Raw genomic sequence first — 22,009 nt, 5'->3', positions numbered from 1 at the left:
TCTTTCAGACGTATAGAATGCACTGAAGAATGAGGAATTGCATTTTTTGAAGCAGCGAAGATAATAATAGGGTGGATGAGTGGATTTCAATGAAATTTAATTTAACTAATTTAACTTAATGAACAGTACGTAAACGTTTATACGCAAGTAGTGGTCCCACAAACCTAGATATGGTAAAGGACGGAAGCAGGAGTCATTACCATTTACCCTGGAAAAGGGACATACTGTACATCCAGTTAATAATTAACCCTCGGACGGCAGCCCATGAAGAGAGCTCCAATTTTTATACAATTTTGCTCCATTTTCTAAATTTTACATTGCTCCTATAAAAATTATCCAGATGAGGAATAAGCGAAACTAAATAAACTGCTTCTCTGAAACGATACATTCAGAAGCAGATTAAATATTTAATATGGACGAAAAGCGAGCAAGGCGGTTGCTATTAAAGCATTTCAACGAAACGAGACGTTGAGACCGTGTATACACACCGGTGAACATCTTTCGGCTCCCATTAGAGTTCCAATAGCGGTTTCCGGCAAACTTTATGACTCTCGTGCGAAGATTGAAGTACCTCCCGTCTTGTTAAATTGCCCGTTAAGAACAGCCTGCACACGTTCGTCGGTGTTGCGTTTATACAAATTTTCTCGCGACTCGTCTCACTGCACCGAAAGTTCCGCAAACTTGCGATCACCGATCTTGAAACGTTGTTGAAGCACGTTTTCCTAGTTCCTGATAACGATCTTTCGCAACTCAAACATCACGTGCTTCCTAACGAACGTGTATTTGCATTTGCACGCGTATGCGCTCGATCTTGTCGTTTCGGACTTGCGGCTGTTTGAAACGATGTTACACCTTTAGTTTGTAATTTGTTGGTTGCCGTAGGATCGGCTCCAATTAGCTAGACTCGTGTTTTCACGTATAATTGGATGACGATTGAGAACACTTCAATGATAACGAGTGCTACCTACACTTGAGCTTTTCAATGCTTTCGGAAATCCTTTGACTTTATTGGACGATGATGAGATGGAATCTCAGTCTTTTGATGGTTTCAAGAGGCATAACGTGTAAACGAAGGCTGATTAAAAAACAAAGAATATTGACGGAAATGAGACGTACATGTCCGTGGAATAAAACTTTGAAGATATATTAGATAGTCACGTGAATATTGCGAATTTTGTATCAGAGAAATTATGAACTGATGAATGTATGTTTTGTAATGAATTCTTTATTACATCGTATCAATTTAATTAAATATTTCCCGAGTGTAAATTTATATACTCTGGTGTTTTGAAGTAAACGTCTTTGATGTCATAATCTCGAAAGTCCTGTTTCGGTCAGGCTAAACAAGAACTTTTAACCGCTATTAATCCTTATTTTGCAAGCGAAATTTCATTAAAATTAATAATTACTCCTTTCATTTTGCACGGGTCAGTCGTTGCTGAATTTCACAATACCTGCCACGTCGAACCGAAAGTTTCTTCGATAATTAATTTCATAAAGTTAACGAAAATTGCAAAATTTTGGTTAAACATTAATTTCAATCTCATTTAAATGCTACAATCGTTTGGTGTTCCTTTCGAAATTTTTTACCGTTTATCAAGGTGGACTTTGTGGAGTTTTTAATTTATCCCGGGAGTAATGATGACGAATTAGCAAGATTCACGAATCGTAGTGGTAGCTAATGGATATTGAATACCGAATCGCGATCACAACTCCTGAGGTATTCAGGAGTGACCACGCTTCCTCCAGACTCCAGATACTGGTTGTCCTCCAGTGAACGCAATTAAATTGATTTGCATTCGGTTATCAATTTGCCGCGTTCGATGCCCGTCGTGGTCTGAATCGATTGGCAATTATGAAATATGCAACTGAATTTGCAGTTTCAACGATTGCGTTCTCTGACAATTTTACAAAGATGTTGTCTCCTAATTAGTCTAATTAGACACGTTTCACATACTGCTGAAAATTTACCGGATTTTAACGAGTTCATGAACCTTTCCATCAGGTGTTCCTCGTCACGAAATCTCGTTTCCCAATGTCATGATAAATTATGTTTGCTGTTCGTGCATTACACAGGACACGCGTGTTCCCCTAACTTCCCAGAAAGATCCATTTAGCACGAATTTGCATGTCGGTCACAAAGTCGACATCGCAACGCGTCACACGCGCGTACAATCCGCTCAAAAACGCTCCTCAGAGAATAATATCAGGTATTCTGATACGAACAGATCGCTTCGTTAACAACCGATTAATTCATTGGGTTAGAAATAAAAGCTTATGAAATAAAAGAACGAATGGATTACTTTAATTAGTCCGTTTTCCTTGCGACAAATTAAAGAAAATAAGAAGATATTGATACTGCATCGAACAGAAGAAATTAGAAAAGTAGAAACGGTTCAAGAAATTTTTATTAACTCGAGAAAAGCTGAAGAGTAAGAAGAAAATGCACGTGGAAACGCAGGAAAGCAGTAGAGTAATAATAAAGAAAAGGAGAAGAAACAGCTTTCTTTCAGCAATTAGAATTTTCTTGGAGACGACTGAGACTCGCAACAGTCTTGCACGAGTGGCTTAATTAAGCCAGACCAATTAAAAACACGGCCACGTCGCATTAAATCCTATTTCACTGTAGAAATCTAATCAGCGGAACAACACTGTTTTCTTTTTTTTCGAACAACGTTCAATCAATTGACTGGCTTATTAACAGCGTATGTTTAACAATAGAAACCTAGATTCTTATTAGTGGATATTGTAATTTTTAATTATAGAAATTATTAAGGTGCTTTTGAAATGTATATTCATTTTTGTTGAGATAAAGAACGATTCTATACTCTAGTTTATATTTCACTAATTATCTCATTCTACTAATAATTCTACTATAAATCAAGCGTTTCGCGCTTTGACAGAAGCGCCAGCTGTACAGAAACGGCGCAAACTACTGAACGGATTACTGACCGCAGATAGTCAGTAAATAATCGACCTATTAGTTCCGCTATTTACCGATAAGTCGGTAAGTCATCGAATAGTTTGAGCCTCTTTTGTATAGACGGCGCTACCGTCGAAAATAGGAATACAACAACCTAACTCTACAACGTCCAAAGACAGACTGACGCGCTCCAGCGCGAGGCGGTTAATTTATACTCTATACGAACCGTATTACCTGCTAGAAATTATCTACCTATGCTCACGATTAAATTAGGCTTCTCCAGGGATACTGATAGTTCTCAGTAGGCATCTCTGGAGAAAATGACAATGTATTGAAGGGACCCTCATAAATATTTTTCCCTTAACTTTTTCCAGCTCTGAAAGAAACCTATTTTCCAAAGTATATATCATCCGCTATCGATTAAAAAATGGAAATCCTCCTGTCAGTTCAGATTGACAAAAGATAAGACGACGAAGAAGAAGAAGACTAGTGTTTCAATATCGAGCCACTCACAAAAACAAAACTCTCACCCTAAGCAGTGACGTCAGTAACCCCGACGCTCGTCAACGCGCATGCACCACCCTTTACTCGAGGGTTCAGTACAAGAGAGATCGAACACCGACACCATTTCTCGCAGTCTCCTCCCGTTACTCGCGCGTGCATCCAAAACATCTTTCTTGCGATCTTGCCAACTGAAAAGGAACAAAAATCCGTTTAGAATTCCACATCGAAGATATACAACCATCTCAGTGTGTTCTCCGTCTATTTATCTCTTCACGTTGGTGCATCTCGTGGAATGCGAGGACAGGGTTCGTCGGAGGCTTCGTAAGATTTCAAGAAGTTCGGCTTTGTCGGCCGAAAACTGTCAGCAGCTGCATACGAAACGAGAAAGTGAGTAAATAGAAGATAAGAGGTGACGTGATTCTTTCGTTTATAAGCTCGTGGAATGGGTCACCATAGTATGTGCGCAGAGGCGTAGACATCATGGGGGAGCTAAAATGCATAACGTGACGCAAAGTTAACGAATGACGCGTTTTCGTACGGCCACTTCCGTTTCGGTAACGCGGGCTAATCCAAATTTCAAAACGACTTATGCTAAATTAATTTTGCTTGTTGCGATTACTTTTACCAGAAGTTGTACATACCGGTATATTTTTATGTAAACCAGTTCGATACCACGTGGATCACTGGAAAAACACATCTTTGGTACTGGCAGAGCCGTCTGAAGACATGGTCCCTCTGGGTAGTCGCCAAGGACCTGAAAATAAAACCACTTAGTTAGAATGACGTCCTAAAGACCTATTTATAAATTCATTCTTTACAGAGAAATTTCGTAAACATTTGTATTGAAATATAATAAATTATTCCTGCTGGAGTACCTTCACATACATGGTGTATCAATTAATTATTATTTCTCCATTATTATACCCACGTGTAGGTATTAATGCAAAAAAAAATACAAATAGAGTTTCTGGTAGATGCTGTTGTAGTAAAAGGGTTAATCTGATTTATAATCGCAGAATACACTAGTATTTTTACGCAAACCAGTGGAACACTCTGTATAATTCAAATCAGATATGAATATTCATGATGTTCGACAACGATTTTCACAGCCATTAATCTTGTACAGGACGTGAAGTGTAATACGCAGATAAATGGTAGCAAATATCCGTATGTATGTCACGACACTTAACACAAGAACAAAATTTATTGCTTTCGACCTCGGATGCGTTGAAATATATATCATGGACAGTAAGATCCGATGGCGCCACAAAATCTGATATCATATATTTACTATGTATCGCTACTTGGCAATAATCGTTATACACTCGTGATCAAATCTGGCTTCCCGAGAAAAATAAAACTCAATTTTTTTTCCCCTTAATGTGACGTTTCGATCCATCTATCTACGAGATATCTTTATTACAATCTAAAAATCACCGAAGGGGTGGAGGGGCAATTATGAAGAGGAGCATAATACCACACGTCCCTTTATAAATAAATACAAAAAAAATTGGTTCGATTCCAAAGTAAAATCCTAAAAATGTACTTTTCGATCGGTACGAGGCGAAGGTACCCTAAGTCCAGATTACCTAAGGACGAGAAGCCTAAGTTCCACGCGACTGTACGTTGCACATGGTGGGAGAAAGGGAAGGAAAGTAGGGATAGGGGGTTGGAGAAAAGGAGAAGGTAAATGAGCGAGGGTGAGTGAAGGTAGGAGAACGAAACGAGGGTGTTGGTTGCAAATCGATAAACCACGGGAAACGCGAGCACCCTTGCGCACGGCTTCAACATGGCGGTCGGTGAGTCCCATTCCCTTTTTCCCTGTTCGTGTTCGGTTAGGTAGAGGAACTTTGCTTGCACGATCGATTCGACACACGCGTGTATTTTTTCACTTTCTCGCCGGCCTGCAAAAATGATCCCGCAGGATCGATGAATACCATAGTTACGCGGTTCGTGTGTTAACGTGCGCGTGCATGTGTTACTAGTTGCAGGGAGCGATATAAAACTTTATTCGAACTGTTTTCAGACGAGGATCCGATATGCGGATCAGGGAGGCCGTCTCGGCGCCGCTGCATCCTGGAGGACTGAACAACAAGTAAGTACATTAAGGATTCTCTCGTATTATTGTCCTGTAGCCAATTCAATCGTTTCGACGTCGCTTTCGTTCATCCTCGAGCTTTTTCTGACATTAGTGTGATAATTAACTAACGATTCGCGCTGGGGTGGCTTTCGCGAATAACCGTCTCACGTTTCAGTGATTTTATTTAGCTCCTCCTTCTGATCTTTCTGTTCTTTTATTTTGGAGGAGACGATTTTCATTTATAATTTCGATTCAATCTCTGTGTACATAATACAGTGGAAAGCAAAATTGAATATATATATAAAATTGTAATGTTAATAATATTTTGTAAAAAAAAAAAGTAGGTGGTACTGTGTAAGCTTCAGCTTTTGCATAAGGAACATTAACGTGGTATCATGTACTTGTAATTCTGCTTATTAATTGCTCCTCTAATTTTCATATTTCTGAGACAATTATTTAGTGGTACATCGCTAAAGATATTTTATTTTCTGTATATCACGTAGTGAAGCAATTTTACAGCGAATAGAGTGCAAGTAGCGCTAGTGTTGAGGGTTCTTGTTATACCGAGTGAAAACAACAGTTTATCATCCCGGCAAAAAATAATTTCTGAGAGATTATGTAATAAGGTCCAGAAACCTTTGTAAAAGCATTCCCTAAAAAAGGGAATGTGAAATTCATAATTCCATCAGGTTCATTCAGTCTTTGATGTTGTAGAATTTTCTCTCTCAAAATTGACAATGAAGAGAGTGTAATCTTTTGTAGAATTAGTATAATTAGCTCACGTTCGATTACGTAGTTTCACTGAGATCTAGCAACGAGTAGCTTTTAAATGTTACTTATCTAGTGTAAATTGTAGAATATTTATTCCGTACCTTATTATTAGCAATGCCAAGGCATTTAACTGAAAAGGAAAAACCATAAGGTTAGTGTTGACTCTAATCGGTCCCCCTTTATTGATACAGTTCAAAGTTCGTGTTAATTTTCCTTTATTTTTCCTTTTTTTATTTTTTGGTTCATTCACGCATTCAAGGTATACGTGCTTCTTATGATGTTGATCAAAATACGATATCTCGTCTAGATTTTGTTTATCGATGTCTCCGTTTGTAAATACTTAACCCTGTCCCTTGATCGAACGCATCAAACAGTGCACACACAACAACACACACCTGTACAGGTAACAGATCGCAACAAGTGATTGTCGCATGAATGATTTTACCGCCCCTCCTATCCATCAAAACGTAACTTTGTTGAATAAACAATCATTGTTACGCGTAAATGTCTCGTTAGCGACGTACAAAGATTTTTTTTTATTCTTTTTTCGATTTTACCATTATACCTGCCTTTAGAGATCAACTACACGAAATTATTAGAAAGTTTTTGTATGGCGTTTTACTTTCGTTAAACTAAGTTTACACGCTTATGTAATTTGCACAAACTAAAACACTTAAAACGAATTTACCCGAATAAATGAACTCGGTATCCCTGTTTACATGTTTAATTTAATTTATTTTGCTTAATTTTGCTTGGCTGACGTTGTTTCGATTCATACACGTCATACAAAGTATCAACGACCCCATCGATGAAATCGCACATCCACGCACATAAACGCACTGTCCATTCCTTCTCGATCGATCCTTAAATTCAACGGAAACGAGTTTAAATGATAAATTTTTAATATTCATGATGTTTGCATTTGATTTTAAAAAAATCTGTAATTTCAACTGTCGATACCACTTTGCTAATGAAGCACTTATACGTCATGAAAAAATATACCAAAAATATCAAGTGGATAGTAGTTTAATTAAAGATGTCAAGAGACAAGTAATTCATATAATTGCTGAATATTCCTTTCCCTGAGAAAAGTCAAGTAGACACGTAACTATGTATACTTTATTTAATTATACAAGGTACTTAATCGTAATAATGCACAAAGACCTGAAGAACACCGAAATAATGACCGAAACTAGAAGTGAGATCAAATTCAATATGTAGATGCTCACGAATTTGAATTAAGGGTCAACAGAAGTGACAATGGTACCTTTGCTGAAGTAGAAATGAAACGCGAAGAAAAAGGTGTATCTAACGCGGTATCAGAGCGCTTTTCGGAAAAAAATTGTAGAAAAAGTTTCTTCTACAACATCATGAATATTTTGCATCGATGTTGAATGAATCAGTGCCTCGTGCTGGAGAATTTCAAGCAGTCGAGCGAGAAAGAATGCCCTCGCAAAGTGCGTCCATGTGGGTGAGCAGAGTAGCTCGTGCCACCTCGCAGACGTTCTTACGTAGGTGTGCTACCTATATTTGCATCGCCATAGATCGTACGAGCCGCGGCTAACGGAACGTATCGATCCACTTGGACTCATTCCTCTGTCTCTCGCTCACAGTCAGCTTCGTAGGAGCGAGCCGAACCAGCCGATCAGCGTGGAAATCGAAAATCACAACAACGACGTATCCAACGATTTCCTCTTGGCCGACACCGAGGACTTCCGTGTCGCCGAGGACACCACTACCTGGTCCTCGTTCGCGATCACTCGCGAGAACGTGCAGATCGATAATTCGAACGAGAACGAGAACGAGAACGAGAACCAGAACCAGAACGAGAATCAGAACGAGAACGAGACTAAGAACGAAAATGAGAACGAGAACGAGAACGAGAACTTGAACAACCTGACTGTGCCGAGGATCCGGAAGAACAGTTCCGCCGAGAGCTTGGACGATTACGAAGGTAAATGAGCGGTTCAATTTCAATTCTTTCAAATTTCGATCCTCGACTTTTTTTTATCATTTACTCGCATCAGTGGCATAGACGAATTTTTTTAATCCACCGCGTCCAATATTAATTAAACGTTTTAATAACATGCAACTTGATAAGCATGTAGTACTCGTCAAAACAAACATACGAAGACTTAGAAAATGTGGGTACAATACGGAACACGATAGGCTTCCTTACGGAAAATGGCGCTCCGAGGGTAGAACGCCCTTATTACTCGTGTGTAAACGTTTACTTGAACAAATTTTATTACCCCTTTTAAGGGGGCAAAGTCTGAGTCAATCGAGAATTAAGATAAATTAAATGAATCATTGCTTATCAAATTTAAAAAATATTTTTGAATACAATATTCCAAATTAGGAATGAATTAAAAAGGAGAATTTCTTCATTTTTAATGTATTCAGTTTCATGCATAATTAGGAAGGAAACTATAAGTCACTTACGTTCTTTGTTGTCATAAAAGTCACGAACTTCGATATTTAAGATCGACCCTGAAGGATTCTAAGAATGACATCGCCCTTGACATTAACCATGACACTTATGGTTTAATGATGCAGGTACATACATGGATTCATGTGTAGGCTCGCGATCAAATCAGGTTTCTCCGAGAAAATGATGTCCCGGGCACCCTTGCTCTTAAACATCCCCAGGGAAGATGACGATGTAGCGAAAAGTCTCTGGCCTCCAAGCACAAATTCCTGAAGCACACGTGCACTCGATTAAAGTCTCCAGCAGCGTATCTGTTTATAGCACGTTGCTTCTTCGTATGTTTATGTTCATAAAAATCGACGGTAGTATGCCTGGAAATAATACAAAAGACAAAAAACTGGTATTTCTAGTAAAACTAGTATAATTAATAATTTCTCTTAAATTAAATATAAATTTTCATCAACACCAGAGAATTATTCGAGTTATTATCACCGCGAATAATGAATCATCCTGTATACGTAGAAACGTTTAACTGGCGCGTATTCGAATAAAACGATTGAATTAAAATCCCCTTGGTCGAGTGTCTGGTCTACTGCAATGAGTCAGTAGCCTCCGCTGCATCAGGCCGATTATTCAGTATTCCGGCAATGTGCAACGGGCATGAAATTCCGCAGGGCGTAACTCCTCTCGCGAAGACTCGTCCCACGAGTTGACACCGTCCGAGTGGTCCGACTGGTCCGAGGAAGGAAATCTGCCTTCGCGAGGTATCGTCAACCCTAACTATCTAGGTTTTCAACACCTGCGACCGTCTCATCTATACGACACAAATCTGACTGAGGACGAACAAGATTACCCCTGGCTGTGCGAGTACAACAACAACGACGACGAGGACACCATCAATTACTTTTGCGTGCAAAAGAACGAGAAGAAGAGCTTCTACGACTACAAAATACCGGTAATTGGATTTTCGTTGCTTCTCTGTCTAGTGTGTCTGACTTGCCTTTTACGCTGATCGGATTTCTTGTCGGGGGAATAACCTGTTGGTTAAAGAAGGCAAGTTAACTCGTTATATTAACACGTTCTCTGCCATGCCGAAGATGTAGAATTGAAGGATTCAGAACCAAATTCTGAATTCTAAATATATGTTTAATGGGCTCAATAATCAATCAACTCTGTTTTAATAAAAATCAAGATATTAATTTTGTTTCCAGACTGTATCACAACTGTTCACCGCAGTGTTACTTGAAAAGGTCAGATCAGAAAAAGCGCATGAGACAAGATTGAAAGAGTACTGGAAGCAAAAATGTGCGAAAACAGGCGACGATGAAGAAGCACTTCCTGACTCAATCGCGGAGAACAGCGATAAATTGTCAACGGAGAAGTTAGAACTGGAAGAAGAAGAAGAGAAAATTCACGTTGGAATTGAGAATAACGAACTCTTGACCAGTGAGGAGGTAAAAGAAGTAAAAACACGTCAGACGAGGTGGGAAAAGCAAGTGGTAGACGGTGTTGTACAAGGGTGGACATTGTGCGACGATGATGATGACTCAATCGCGGAGAAGAGCACGAAATTGTTAGCTGCAAAGTTGGAACAGAAACAAGAACAGCAAATTCCCATTGGGAACGAGATCGACAAAATAACCACCAGTGTGAAGGAGACCCTTCAGTTTTCTGAGATACAGGATACAACAGATTCTGGAAAGACCAGCGAGATCGACGAGGTTCGTTTCAAAATTTTATACTGCACTTCGAAGAGAAAGTTTTGGTCTCATAAAATTTTCAGTCTAATACCCTGAATTTTGTCAAATCAAAATATTGACCGTGGAATTGATTTTGTTTCTAGAATCCAGTTGAGAGCATAAATCTCGTTGAAAGCGCTGACGACACAAGGACGGAAGAAAAGGTGTTCTCGGCAAAATCGAACGTGGTCAACGACGTGGTCGAAGCGGAAACGCATCAGACTGTGTTGGAGAATCACTCCGTGGACGGTATTGTACAGTGGTGGACAGTATTGGACGGTGTTAAAGAAGCGCTGGCTGACACGATCGCGGAGAACACGAAATTGTCAACGGCAAAGTTAGAAGAGAAAGAAGATCGAGAGATCCCTGTTGAAATTGAAATCGTCGAATTGTCGACCAGTGTGAAGGAGACCCCTCAGTTTCCTGAGATAGAGGACATACCCGATTCCGGAAAGGCCAGCGAGGTTGGCGAGGTTGCCGAGGTTGCCGAGGTTGGCGAGGTTGGTTTCAAAATTCTAAATCTCACTTCCCCTAACCCTTTCCTTAGTCAGCTGCGAATATAAATGATTTCTGAAGCACTGGCTATCGAGAATAACGAGAATTCATTTTACATCGTTGATGTCACGCTTCCGAGTGTACGTGCGGAAGACTAATGACTGCACACGCGTACAAATCGCATTCACCGAGTTCTTCGTTCCGAAACGACGTTACTTACAATTAGCTGCGTTAGTGTCGCATATGTACGTGTCGACGTTAATCATAAATTTCCTGAATCTTTGCCGCGATCTTGATTCCACTTTGTGACTAAATACCAGTTACCGTAGATACGGGTCGTCCTCGATTCGCCAACAGATGTGAATGATTTATAAATGCAGTCTAATTTCTCTGATCAGGGCCGCGTCTAGAATTTATCGAACCCTAGGCATACAAATGGAAATTGGGACTCTTCCTGTATGATATTTGTTTTTAAAAAAGCGACGGTCTTTGAAATTTTCTTGCACAAGTTCTGATGTAGAAATACGAATAAGGCGACCTAAGGTGCATCATTTTTCCAGGCAGAGGATATCGTGGTGGAGCACATCGACCTGATCCGCGAGGCAAAGGAATTGCCTCACCAGACCCGTTCCAAAATAGGCAACCGTCAGACGGTCACGTCGAACGGCTCGGCCGACGACGACTCGGAAAGCAACACTGACACGGACAGTTACCCAGAAGAGCAGCCCACCTACACGAAACTCGAGGAGATAGATTTGTTGTCGAGTATCGGCCGGGACATCGGGGTCGATCTCGAGAAATACGTGCAACCAGTGCCTGACGTGGTTGCAATGGAAGCTATCGATCCCGTTCACGCGTCCTCACGAGCCGCTCTGAACATGATGAAAGACAGCATCGAGGATACGAACAAATTGTTGGATCGTGATCTCCCGGAGGCTTCCACTGCGGATACCAGGAAGAAAGAGAAGATGGCAAGGAACCAGGCGAAAAGAAGACAACAGCAACAACAGCAACAACAGCAGTTTAGATCGTCGAATACCCAGAGACGTCCTGACAAGAGAAGAGCTGATATGGATAATGGACCAGGTATACATTTTCCGATCTAGCGACGCGGATACTGTGATTACAAAACTTGAGTGATTATAATTATTTTTGCATTTACAGAAGAATCTCGTGTAACCTATTATTTCTGTTTGATTTTTAAGGTGGTTTTGACGTGTACAACATCGAAACAGCAATGCCAAAGATCGACCTGGACGCAATAGAATCTCATTTGAGAGCTGCTCGTGAAGAGGAAAGACGGGTAAGTGGATCAGTGACACAATTATTTATTGTCTAATTGCGGGTCAACAAAATTTTTATTATACCCCCGCTGGATTAAATGAGGGTAAGGGGACAAGGGGCCTTTTTATAAACCTTCCATTTACTACGTCTAAAAATATTGTTACTGGATAATCAGAGAATTTGCAGAAAACAGGAATAAATGATGATTTCACGTTAACCTGAACGAAGTTCTCATGGATAAACGCATAGATAAAACTGAACGAACGCTCACGCGACCAGATTGAATCGTGTTCGTCGAAGGTCGAGATATACTCGTAATCATAAATGTTGCATGTCTGATAAACCCTGACTCCATTGCTTTAAATAAAGCTGTAAAGGATGCGGTGGGCGTTAATAAAGATAGGAACTTCAACAGGCTCCGCTGTTCAAGGGTTAAAAAAAGAATTTGAATGTTTAAATTAAAATGAAGCTTACTCTAGCAATTTTTTTTTTATGTGACCAGCAAAATTATTCATTTTCTTCAAGTTCTAATTTTAATCCAATTAGCCCCAAAAGCGAAAGCGAAATAAAGCTGAATTCTCGATAGAAATAAAGCCTGAAAAATCCAATTTTTCTCGGAGAGAATTTTTTATCTCCGCATCGAATAATTTCGACGAGATGTTTCGCGCCAAGTGTTTTCTGAATAACTGATGCAGAAAAGAAGGTCGAGAAGGTTTACGACCCCATTTTCGGCTGCCGATAGCGAGAGTCTCATTAAATCCACAGACGATCTATATTTGCCATCGTGCAGTATCCATTGTATGGAAATAGGGGAACAGGAAACGGATGTCGACACGGAGAACGATCAATACGGCTGCCAGATAGAGCGTGACACATTTTGGCAGTAAAGATTAGAATAGGATTTAATGATGAGCGATAACAATGGAGAATAAATGATGATAGTACGCGTATCAGTGTCATTGAATATTTTAGCTCTCGAACGGTGAACCATGGAGAGAGCCACAATTTTAACTTAATTTTGTATTTTAGTTGCACCAAAATGGCACCTTAATCTCTCAAACTACATTTGGCCTTAAAAAATCCAAATTTGTGTACCTAAGCAAGTGCTGAAGGATTAAATTGTTGCAATTTCCTGAATTTCTTCCGTTCACGATATGCAAATTTTGCACTCAAGTCAGGAAGTCTCAACGACCTCGAGAGTCCAAGATCAACAGGTAGATAATTGGCAAGATCGACAAATTTTCTCGTCTCTGAGAGGAATAATCGTGGACGTTCGGGCGTTAAACAAGCCAACCACTTTCACCGAGGACTGTGAAAATCTGAGACTAGAACAACCTCTGTAGACGGTTAATAGTTCCACCACCTCCTTCGAACAAACCTTACCGGAAGATCGGTTCACCGCTCACTTGACTCGTTTCAAGCCAGTCTCGTGTTGTTCTCCTCTCGTGCGAGTCTCTTGGGTGAAAACGTGAATACTTTCAGTGGAATTCTGCGTTATTCCACCCAACCAAAGAAGATCTTTAATAGTGAATTCGTGAGGTGAAGTGATTAAAAAGAGTGTGATAGAAGTGCTATTCAAAACAGGATCCATTATAATGAATAGAATACAAAATCCTATGATCAATAACGATAATTCTCGAACTTTTAATTGATGGAGCTACTAATTAGGAGATAGGAGAGGAGAATGGCAGTGATCTGCTGTTCTTCGAAATCAGATGATTATTAGAAACAAGGTTTCGGTATTGAGAAGATTTATTATACTTAATTACTTGAATTTTTGGGAGGAAAAGTGGACAGACAGTTACTATTGGAGCAAAGAAATTCTGTTTAGATTGCAAAGAAAATTTCTGATCGAGACACTAAGTAGAGAAAAAATATCAGGGCACTAAATAAATAACACTAATAAAATAATAATAACAACCAAAGAATAAATGTGCGGTTTTACTATCAGAACTAAAGAGCTTTGTTGCATTAAATTCCCTAGAAGTCACCACGTTTAGTGATCAGCATACAATTGCGGACTGTCTTCACCTGTAATCCACAGCAATCCTATCCTCTTCCGGTTGCAAACCGCATCCATTATTTGCCAACAGGCGTTTCGTCAGCGCCTGCGGTTTGATTTATCAGGGTCAAAGGAGATATTGATATTTGCAGCGCGATACCGTGGAGTTTGAATAACAACTCGAATATCCATGCTCTTTAGTATGTAATTTAGCGTCTTTACAAGTGAAGCTTGGGAAAGTATAATTTGGAAGAATCGCATATTTTCTTTGATTGTTATATTTTTCAAAGGTAAAGTCGAGGATCAGAGTGAGTGTATTTCCATTAAAAGCACAGAATTTAGTGTAAATATCTGTGAAAAATTTGTCAGAAACAAAGGAGACTTCAGAAAGCCTTCTATTATAATTAACGACACAAGAAATAATGAATACCTCGAGATACCTGTTCTCAACTTAATTTACCAGACACAATAAGTAACGAACAGAAAGGCGGTTCTAGTTACAGCTGGTTTGTCTGAAAACTTAACGTGGTATTATATGGTAAACAAGAAGAAAGTATACGATTAAAGATACACGCATGCAACGGCGTAACTAAGATTTTTTCTGAGGTTCACCACGTCCCTTGGAATTTGGAAATTTAAGCATTTGGGATTTCTGAAAGTCTGGAATTTTAGAATTTTAGAATTTTAGAATAATGAAGGGACCAGTCCTCATTTTGAGTGGAAAGAGACAGGTCTACTCCGGCCCCTGTCTAATTACGCCAATGCACGCATGTGAACCATACCTTTATTCCAATGCATTGTACCATGACGAAGAAATCACTTGATAAAAACGTCTATCTCTTGATCAGGAATTGCTCGAACTACTTTCTTTCCTGAATTGTGCGATTTGAAGCTCGTTAAAAGGTCTAGCCATGCGTGAAGAAACATCTCATGGTATTCCCTTAAACAGCTCCTCGAACATGTCCACTTTTTCCTCCTGTTTCGGATAAGCGATCCATCTTGAACAATTTATTTGTTGACTTTCTTTTGGTGAGATTGTGCAAGTGCGACGAAGGGAAAGTGCACGATGTTCTGAAACAGTAGACAAGGAATACTAAGATTATAAAAGTCCCAAGATAACTAGAGCGAATCTAGGTAACATGGGCAGCAGCAACAAGGCGAGAAAACATTACAAAAAGGACTCACGATTCGTGACGGACCTTTATACCTTCACATACGATGACTTCGATCTCGTAAGATTTGAATTTCCAAACGATATTTGATTTTTTAGCGAACGATTAGCGCCAGAGATTTTGTTTCTTGATCACTTGATCATCATGGTGTGTATGGACGATTTTTAGATTAAATTATGCAATATAGAAGGAGTTCTTGTTCTTTTTTTGTCAAATTTCTTATCAAGAATAATTGAGGCATTAATTGATACTTTGGGAGTCGCTGTTTTGAGCGATAATTGAAATGTTTAAAAAACATTGAAATTGGAAGGTAGTGAATATCTTTTTCTACATTACAATAGAATGTTTCGACTATGTAGGCTTTTAATACGCTGAACTTAACCTTCTCGGTCCACTGAATTCTTTCCACACGAGTGACTCAGGTAATCTGAATTTTGTTGGCAAAGACATTCAATATCGAATCTATTGAATATTGGAAGTTTCACAGACGAATTGTTTCCAGTTTGCGTCGGAACAATTATTTTATAGCATTCTATCAATCTTTGTTAAAGGATTTCTTTAAAACCTTATAAAAAAATAGGGTTTTCTAGAAGAAATCTTTTTTTCTTTTAAAAAAGGTACTAGTATCACTCGAATACACCAGAAATTACTTTATCACCTTCTGTTCCCGCTTCAAATACGAATCTCTGTCGCTATTCGAACAGCTGAAAGTTACTTTTATCACTGGCCTGTAATCAAGCGTATCACATCGATTACCGAGTTGGCTTTCATTTCTGGGGCATCAGGAGGACGATAAAGAGCCCGTCAAGGAACAGCCGCAAGAAACGATCGCGGTGTTCCAGAAATCCGACGAATCGAAGGAACTTGAAAGAGAAGATCTTGTCACGCGATTCGATAGAGTTGTACGCGGAGATCCAGATGAAACTCTTCAGGTGCGACTACTGGAAATCCTACAAAATTAACAATTATTTTCCCAGGAAAATTTCTTGCGACCAGACAACTCGTCAAATAATGAGAGAAATGAAATCTCATAAAGTTTCAAATTTATCTCTTAAACCAGAGCCGGCTAACTGGTGGCTCGTAAGCCACATTAATTTGTACACCTAGTACTTAGTTAATTCCATATCCCTTTCCACAGAAATCAGCGTAAAACGGGAACAATTAATTTCCTGCCTCATTAAATTAACATCAAAATCACTAACCGAATAATTCCCGACACATTATGCAAACGTGACATTAGAAAGATGTTGTCAATCTCATTAATGGCCTTCGCTCCCACGCGACTGCGATTCCGATACAGTTTGAAAAGGTAGCTTTTACTTGCGAAGGGGTAGGGGATTAATGCATCGAGGGGGTTTCCTCCCCCGAGTGTAACGAGTAATCACACTTCAGATTTCTCTGTCTGCCTGTTCACAGCGGCGAAACGACCGTGAAGAGATACGGAGGAGGTTGGCCATGGGTCCAGACGCCGAAGACTTGCGCGCTGAACGCGGAAGAAAGCCAAGCCTTCAGTCGCGGCTTCAAAGCGGTCGGTATCACTTCAACCCTTAACACATTGCAGGCCTTACTACCCTCGAAAAATGTTTGCCTCACATTATTTTAAGCACACTTGCCCGGCAATCGCTTCGATACAGTGATTGATTGGACGGAAGGTAGAGACGTTGAAGTTTACTTTAACCCTTGAACAGCGGAGCCTGAGTGAATCGTTGTGACTCGCTAAAGTTAAATGTATCATATTAAATCATATATTGGAGAAATCATTTTTAAAGGAACAGTGTAAAATTTAGAAAATAAAAATAATGTGGCTCTCACCATGATCCGCCGTCCGAGGGCTAAGAGGTCATTAAAAAGCAAATAATGAAAGAAACTGGTAATTGGAGGCTTTTTAGTTGAGTGAAAGTGGATTTTCTAGTGTAGGTATGTGTTTGGAATAGTGATTGCAAATTATGATGCAATGGAATATAGAGAAACATTTCAAGAGAAAATTAGACTGAAATTTTTTGTGTAAAATGAATTCTATTCAATTTTTCTTGCTACCATATTTTTATAATATTTCTCTATTTTAACGTGTTAGCTATAAATTGTGAAACTATTAATTCAAACAGTGCTAAATTAAGGAGACCAACGGGATCGTGACGCACAGTGGTGCAAAATCCTCAAAACGTGGCACTTGTAGTTATTGAAAGAAAATCACTTAAAAGGGAATAACTGAAAAAAAGAATGCTCATGGAAGCATGTCTTTTTACAGGAATGAATCTTCAAATCTGCTTCATGAACGAAACACCCTCAGATACGGAGTCTCCATGTTCGGAGAACGACGTATCTCCAGAATCCACCCCAACTTCGTTGGGCTCGAAGCAACAACAACAGCAACATCAACAGAAACAACAAATGCCAGTTAGGCCTCAAGTGCTCAGTCTTCCTCCACTAAGGCTGGACACTGGTTCGAGTTCAGCTCCGATCGACGAAGCTGACTTCTTCGCCAAACAAGCCAGATTACAGACTGAAGCACGAATGGCCTTAGCACAGGCCAAGGAAATGGCACATATGCAAATGGAAGTTGAGAGGCAAAGGCTGAAACAGAGTCCTATTACAGAGATGGTACGATCCAGCTTGGAAAAAGTGAGTTTCAAATCCTAACTCGCCCCTGTATGAAAGTGCCAAATAATTGAATTTTCCATTATTCTCTTCAGGTTGGCGTTCAATTAGGAGAAGACAGACGCAGATTGTCCCGAGTACTTTTAACGGAGCTAAACGTCGCACAACTTCAAGTAGTCGCAAATGACTTGCACGCGAGAATCGCGGCCCTAAACGAGGCACTCGTCGAAGGACTTTTAAGAAGGGATGATCTTCACATGGAGCAAGATTCAATGCTCGTCGACGTTGAAGATTTAACTCGATATCTGTAAGTTTTCTTTTCAGCCTCAATTATTATTCTTTTAATTCCTTTCATCTGACGCAACCTACTCGACGCAATTAAGATTACTTTAAGAATGAAAGAGTGCTCGCGAAAGGACGCATGACCTATTTTTCTAACTGCGAAATGGAACGAGAACTCTTAAGAAAAATCGATTTCGCTTTCGCGTACTCGAGCAACCACATTTTACCTTTTTATTTCACCTTTTAAGCTGCTTTGTTTGCGAAATTATGTTTATATCTTTCAATATACCTTGCAAAATTAGCTTGTATGTAGATTTTTCTTTCATAGCCAATTCACAGCTCTCCCTTTTATCAACCAACACTAACGTCTTCCGGGCAAACTATGACAAACGTTATATTTTCCGGCCTGTCGCGCTAATAAACAGCTTCTGCTGCGTTCACATGCACAGAGGTGCCAAGCAGGAGTCGTTGAAGAAGAAGCAAAACGCGAGGGAGCAGCAGACGGCGAGCAGAAGTCATCAGCAAACTAGCACCGCTCCGAACAAATCTACGTTGAAGCCGAAACTGACGCACCGTGGTTTCGTCTCGTTGGTAAGAAAATAATGCCTCGCCACGAGACTGCGTGGTCTCGTCGGAAATTAAAAGAGGCTCGAGCACAGAGCACCCTAGTAGATATCTCGAAACTCCTGGATCTGAAACAACAATAAATCCTGACGTCAATGCTCTGAACTGTTGCGACAAAGTCCTCTTGGAAACAAAAATATTATATAAAAATAGCTCTTCTAAATGGAGAGACTAACTGAATAGTCACACCATCGTTTCTTCATCCGAACGAGGGTTCAAAGATACGTACCATAGATCACCAGCTCTCCTACCTTCGGCATATTGTTTACAAAGGAGGAAGCGGTCTCCAGAATTTCCAAAAGTTTTTACAGCTTTCTCGTTATCAAACTGTAAGTAGAGTAATACGTATACGTGCACACACGTAGCCGATCAAGTAGCAACGAGCAAGTTCCCTACCTTGTTATCCTGATCGAACGGACGATGTTCCTATCTGTACAGGGTGTCTCAAAAGGGATACACACCATGAATGTTGCAAAGCGAATTGAAAAAATCTTGTATTATTATGCAGTCTGAAATTTTCTGAAGGATTTTGTGCAGTCTGAAAGGATTAAGTAATCTCCAAAATAAATCATTGAATTTGTCGCTAATATCTCTAGAAGAAGTTTGTCAATTACTTTTCGAAAATTTGCAACTTTTATGGTATACACATCTCTTTTGAGACGCCCTGTACAGCTAGTTTTCTTCGCTCGTGGCCATGCATGCATGCGTTTCCCAAGTGTATCGCCTTTATATGATAGCGTTACAAACAGTAGACAGATCTTTTCTCCATGTTATAAATAAGCGAATAGGTTGACAAAGCCTCCCTCGCTATGGAACTAGTTCTTTGTTCTCTGCAGTCGAAGACGTTCCTCTCCACCTAAACTAATAAATGTACCTAATAAAGCCACTAGCCTCTCGCGGAGGCCAGTCAGGAGCAGGGGTGTCTTTTTTTCGATTCGTTTTATAAATTTTTGCTTTAAAATCGCGTCGCCAATGAAGACATTAGCGATTAATTAATTTTACATGACACAGCAAAATTAATAGTCCGATATACTGGGCAAATAAATATAAAACTTGTTTTACAATTTGTCGATTTAGAACCGCGTCGCCAGTAAAGTCATTGGCGATTGATAATAAATTATTTCTGTTCACTAAAAAAGTTTATTTACAGTTTGTCGAGTTTCATACTTAATAACCCAATATTTACAAAAGTATAAAAATTGAAATAAAATTTAGAACGATCGTACTCTGAATATAATTATAGTGTACACTTGCGATCAAATCAAGAAAAATAATGACGGCGAACGAGAACGAAGAACGCGTTACATATCCACCCAAAATGGTCGAGTATGAAGACGATCAATTAGGCGAAGAAAAGAAAAATAAATCTCACGAACTAACCATAAAAATGTCCTCGAATAGAAACAAAGGATTAATTATTGCATACAAATCGAAGCAAGGCTTCCTCATCGACCGCCCGTTGAAACAATTTAGATTTAGCGAAAGAAAAAAAAACGTAATCAAAAGTATATTAATCGTCTACTTGAAAAAGAAAAAAAAAAACGGATTACCCGAATTTTGCATAAAACTATTCACGTACTGATTTTCATGTATTCATACTTAAGGATTTGACACCAGATAAGGTGGATTTATTAAAGACGATGCGAAATGTGTATCTAGGAAATTTCGAAATCCTTTGATTTCGCCATTGCGCTACCATTTTGCGTGAAATCATTTAAACAGCGATACGAACTTATTATAAGAACAAATAATGACAAATAAACAACAGAACGTTTGATCTCCGGAAATTACACCAATATTATTTATCCCTTCAATACTATGATTTACCTATCATTTTTTCCTTACTAAAAATTTAATTAACCCTTGTACTTCCAAGGGTGAGGGGTCCTCTAACCAAACCTAGCTTGAAAATTTGAATAGCACTAAAATTACCTACATTAATAGTTTGAAATAGCAAATCGAAACGCTCGAAATTAATTTTTAATATTTTTGATAATTTGTCTAATCACCTGTGACACTTAGCAGAAAGAAAGATAGGTGATTAGACTATCGATCCTCGTGAAATAATTAAAAGGTTGTTGACCTGCTGTGGAGAGAGGACCCTTTCATTAATTCGAGACATCACCTCGCTTCATTGACGTATTGTAAACGAGCATGAATCGCTAATTAACTACTGATCGCGTTCTAATTAGAGACTGGGTATCTCTGAAAGCTGAAACAACATCAACGAAAAAACAAGCACGAAAATTACATTCAAAATTTTACGAGAAAATTTACACTAAAAAAAAAATCCATACTTAGGTAATCAGAAACGTTTTATCAAATTTATTATAAAAATCATGCCCGACGTCAATCGCTTATTTTTATATTTAAGAGAAGAGATTGGACTGCAAAACATTTCATCGTTGCAAAAAAACACTTTATCTTAAAAGTTTGATTACAGACAAGATTAAATCATATAGATTTAAATTGTAGAAAAATATAAATCATACAAAGAATATTCTTTTGTACTATATAAATCAATTACTTAAAGAAAAAAAGAAAAATAAGAAAAGAAAACCAAAAAAAAAAAGGATGAGATATTCACAGAATTCAGTATCTGCTAGATACTTAATATATTCTAAACTGTCTACGTTATATAAACATTTTATTAGAATCATCGTTCAAAGGCGATTTGTACTTCTATAATAATCTGTAAAGGGTTATTAAAGATGGACGCTTATGTACAACCTAACAAGAGAGAAACCAGAATGGCAATCAATATCGCTCCGTATTATGCATTTGTCTCTTACTGTTGTAATCATAAATTACGAGACGAGATTCAAAAGAAAAAGAAAAAAAAAAATCATCAGTCTAGAAAGGAAAAAAGTCGTCGGACAAAAGAGATTAAACGGTAATGAAAAAGATCTACCTTTTCTATCCGACGATTTAACCGCATTAAAATTCATCGTGTTCATCGATGGTGGAAACGTTCCATAGACTCGCGTGTTATCTACAAAATACTTTAATCGTATTATCATTAATTAATAATATACAGATTGTAAATAACTAAACAATAATAATAAAATATGCTGTAACAAGTTTCTTCCGCTTCGTCTTGCTTCTGT

General features: G+C 38.8%; 1 protein-coding gene across 5 annotated transcripts; it reads left to right on the top strand.

Moving 5' to 3' along the window:
* Positions 1-3,336: 3,336 nt before the first annotated feature.
* LOC114873650 (repetitive organellar protein) lies at positions 3,337-20,689 on the top strand. Of its 5 annotated transcripts, none has more exons than XM_029182215.2 (12): positions 3,337-3,814; positions 5,454-5,522; positions 7,892-8,232; positions 9,381-9,661; positions 9,918-10,427; positions 10,550-10,945; positions 11,501-12,026; positions 12,146-12,243; positions 16,815-16,926; positions 17,647-18,020; positions 18,092-18,303; positions 18,704-20,689. In XM_029182215.2, the coding sequence occupies exons 2-12, from the start codon at positions 5,467-5,469 to the stop codon at positions 18,879-18,881; spliced, it is 3,084 nt and encodes a 1,027-aa protein (XP_029038048.2). In that variant the 5' UTR covers positions 3,337-3,814; positions 5,454-5,466; the 3' UTR covers positions 18,882-20,689. The 5 variants fall into 5 exon arrangements, with proteins under 5 accessions (XP_029038048.2, XP_029038049.2, XP_029038050.2 ...); XM_029182216.2 differs by lacking the exon at positions 3,337-3,814 and adding an exon at positions 5,169-5,226; XM_029182217.2 differs by lacking the exons at positions 3,337-3,814; positions 18,704-20,689 and adding exons at positions 5,246-5,376; positions 18,607-18,696.
* Positions 20,690-22,009: the final 1,320 nt, after the last annotated feature.

This window comes from Osmia bicornis, chromosome 13, assembly GCF_907164935.1.
Source record: "Osmia bicornis bicornis chromosome 13, iOsmBic2.1, whole genome shotgun sequence".
In the NCBI taxonomy this organism is placed as follows: domain Eukaryota; kingdom Metazoa; phylum Arthropoda; class Insecta; order Hymenoptera; family Megachilidae; genus Osmia; species Osmia bicornis.
Note: the sequence above shows the minus strand (reverse complement) of the source record. Positions and strands in the feature narration are given on the sequence as shown.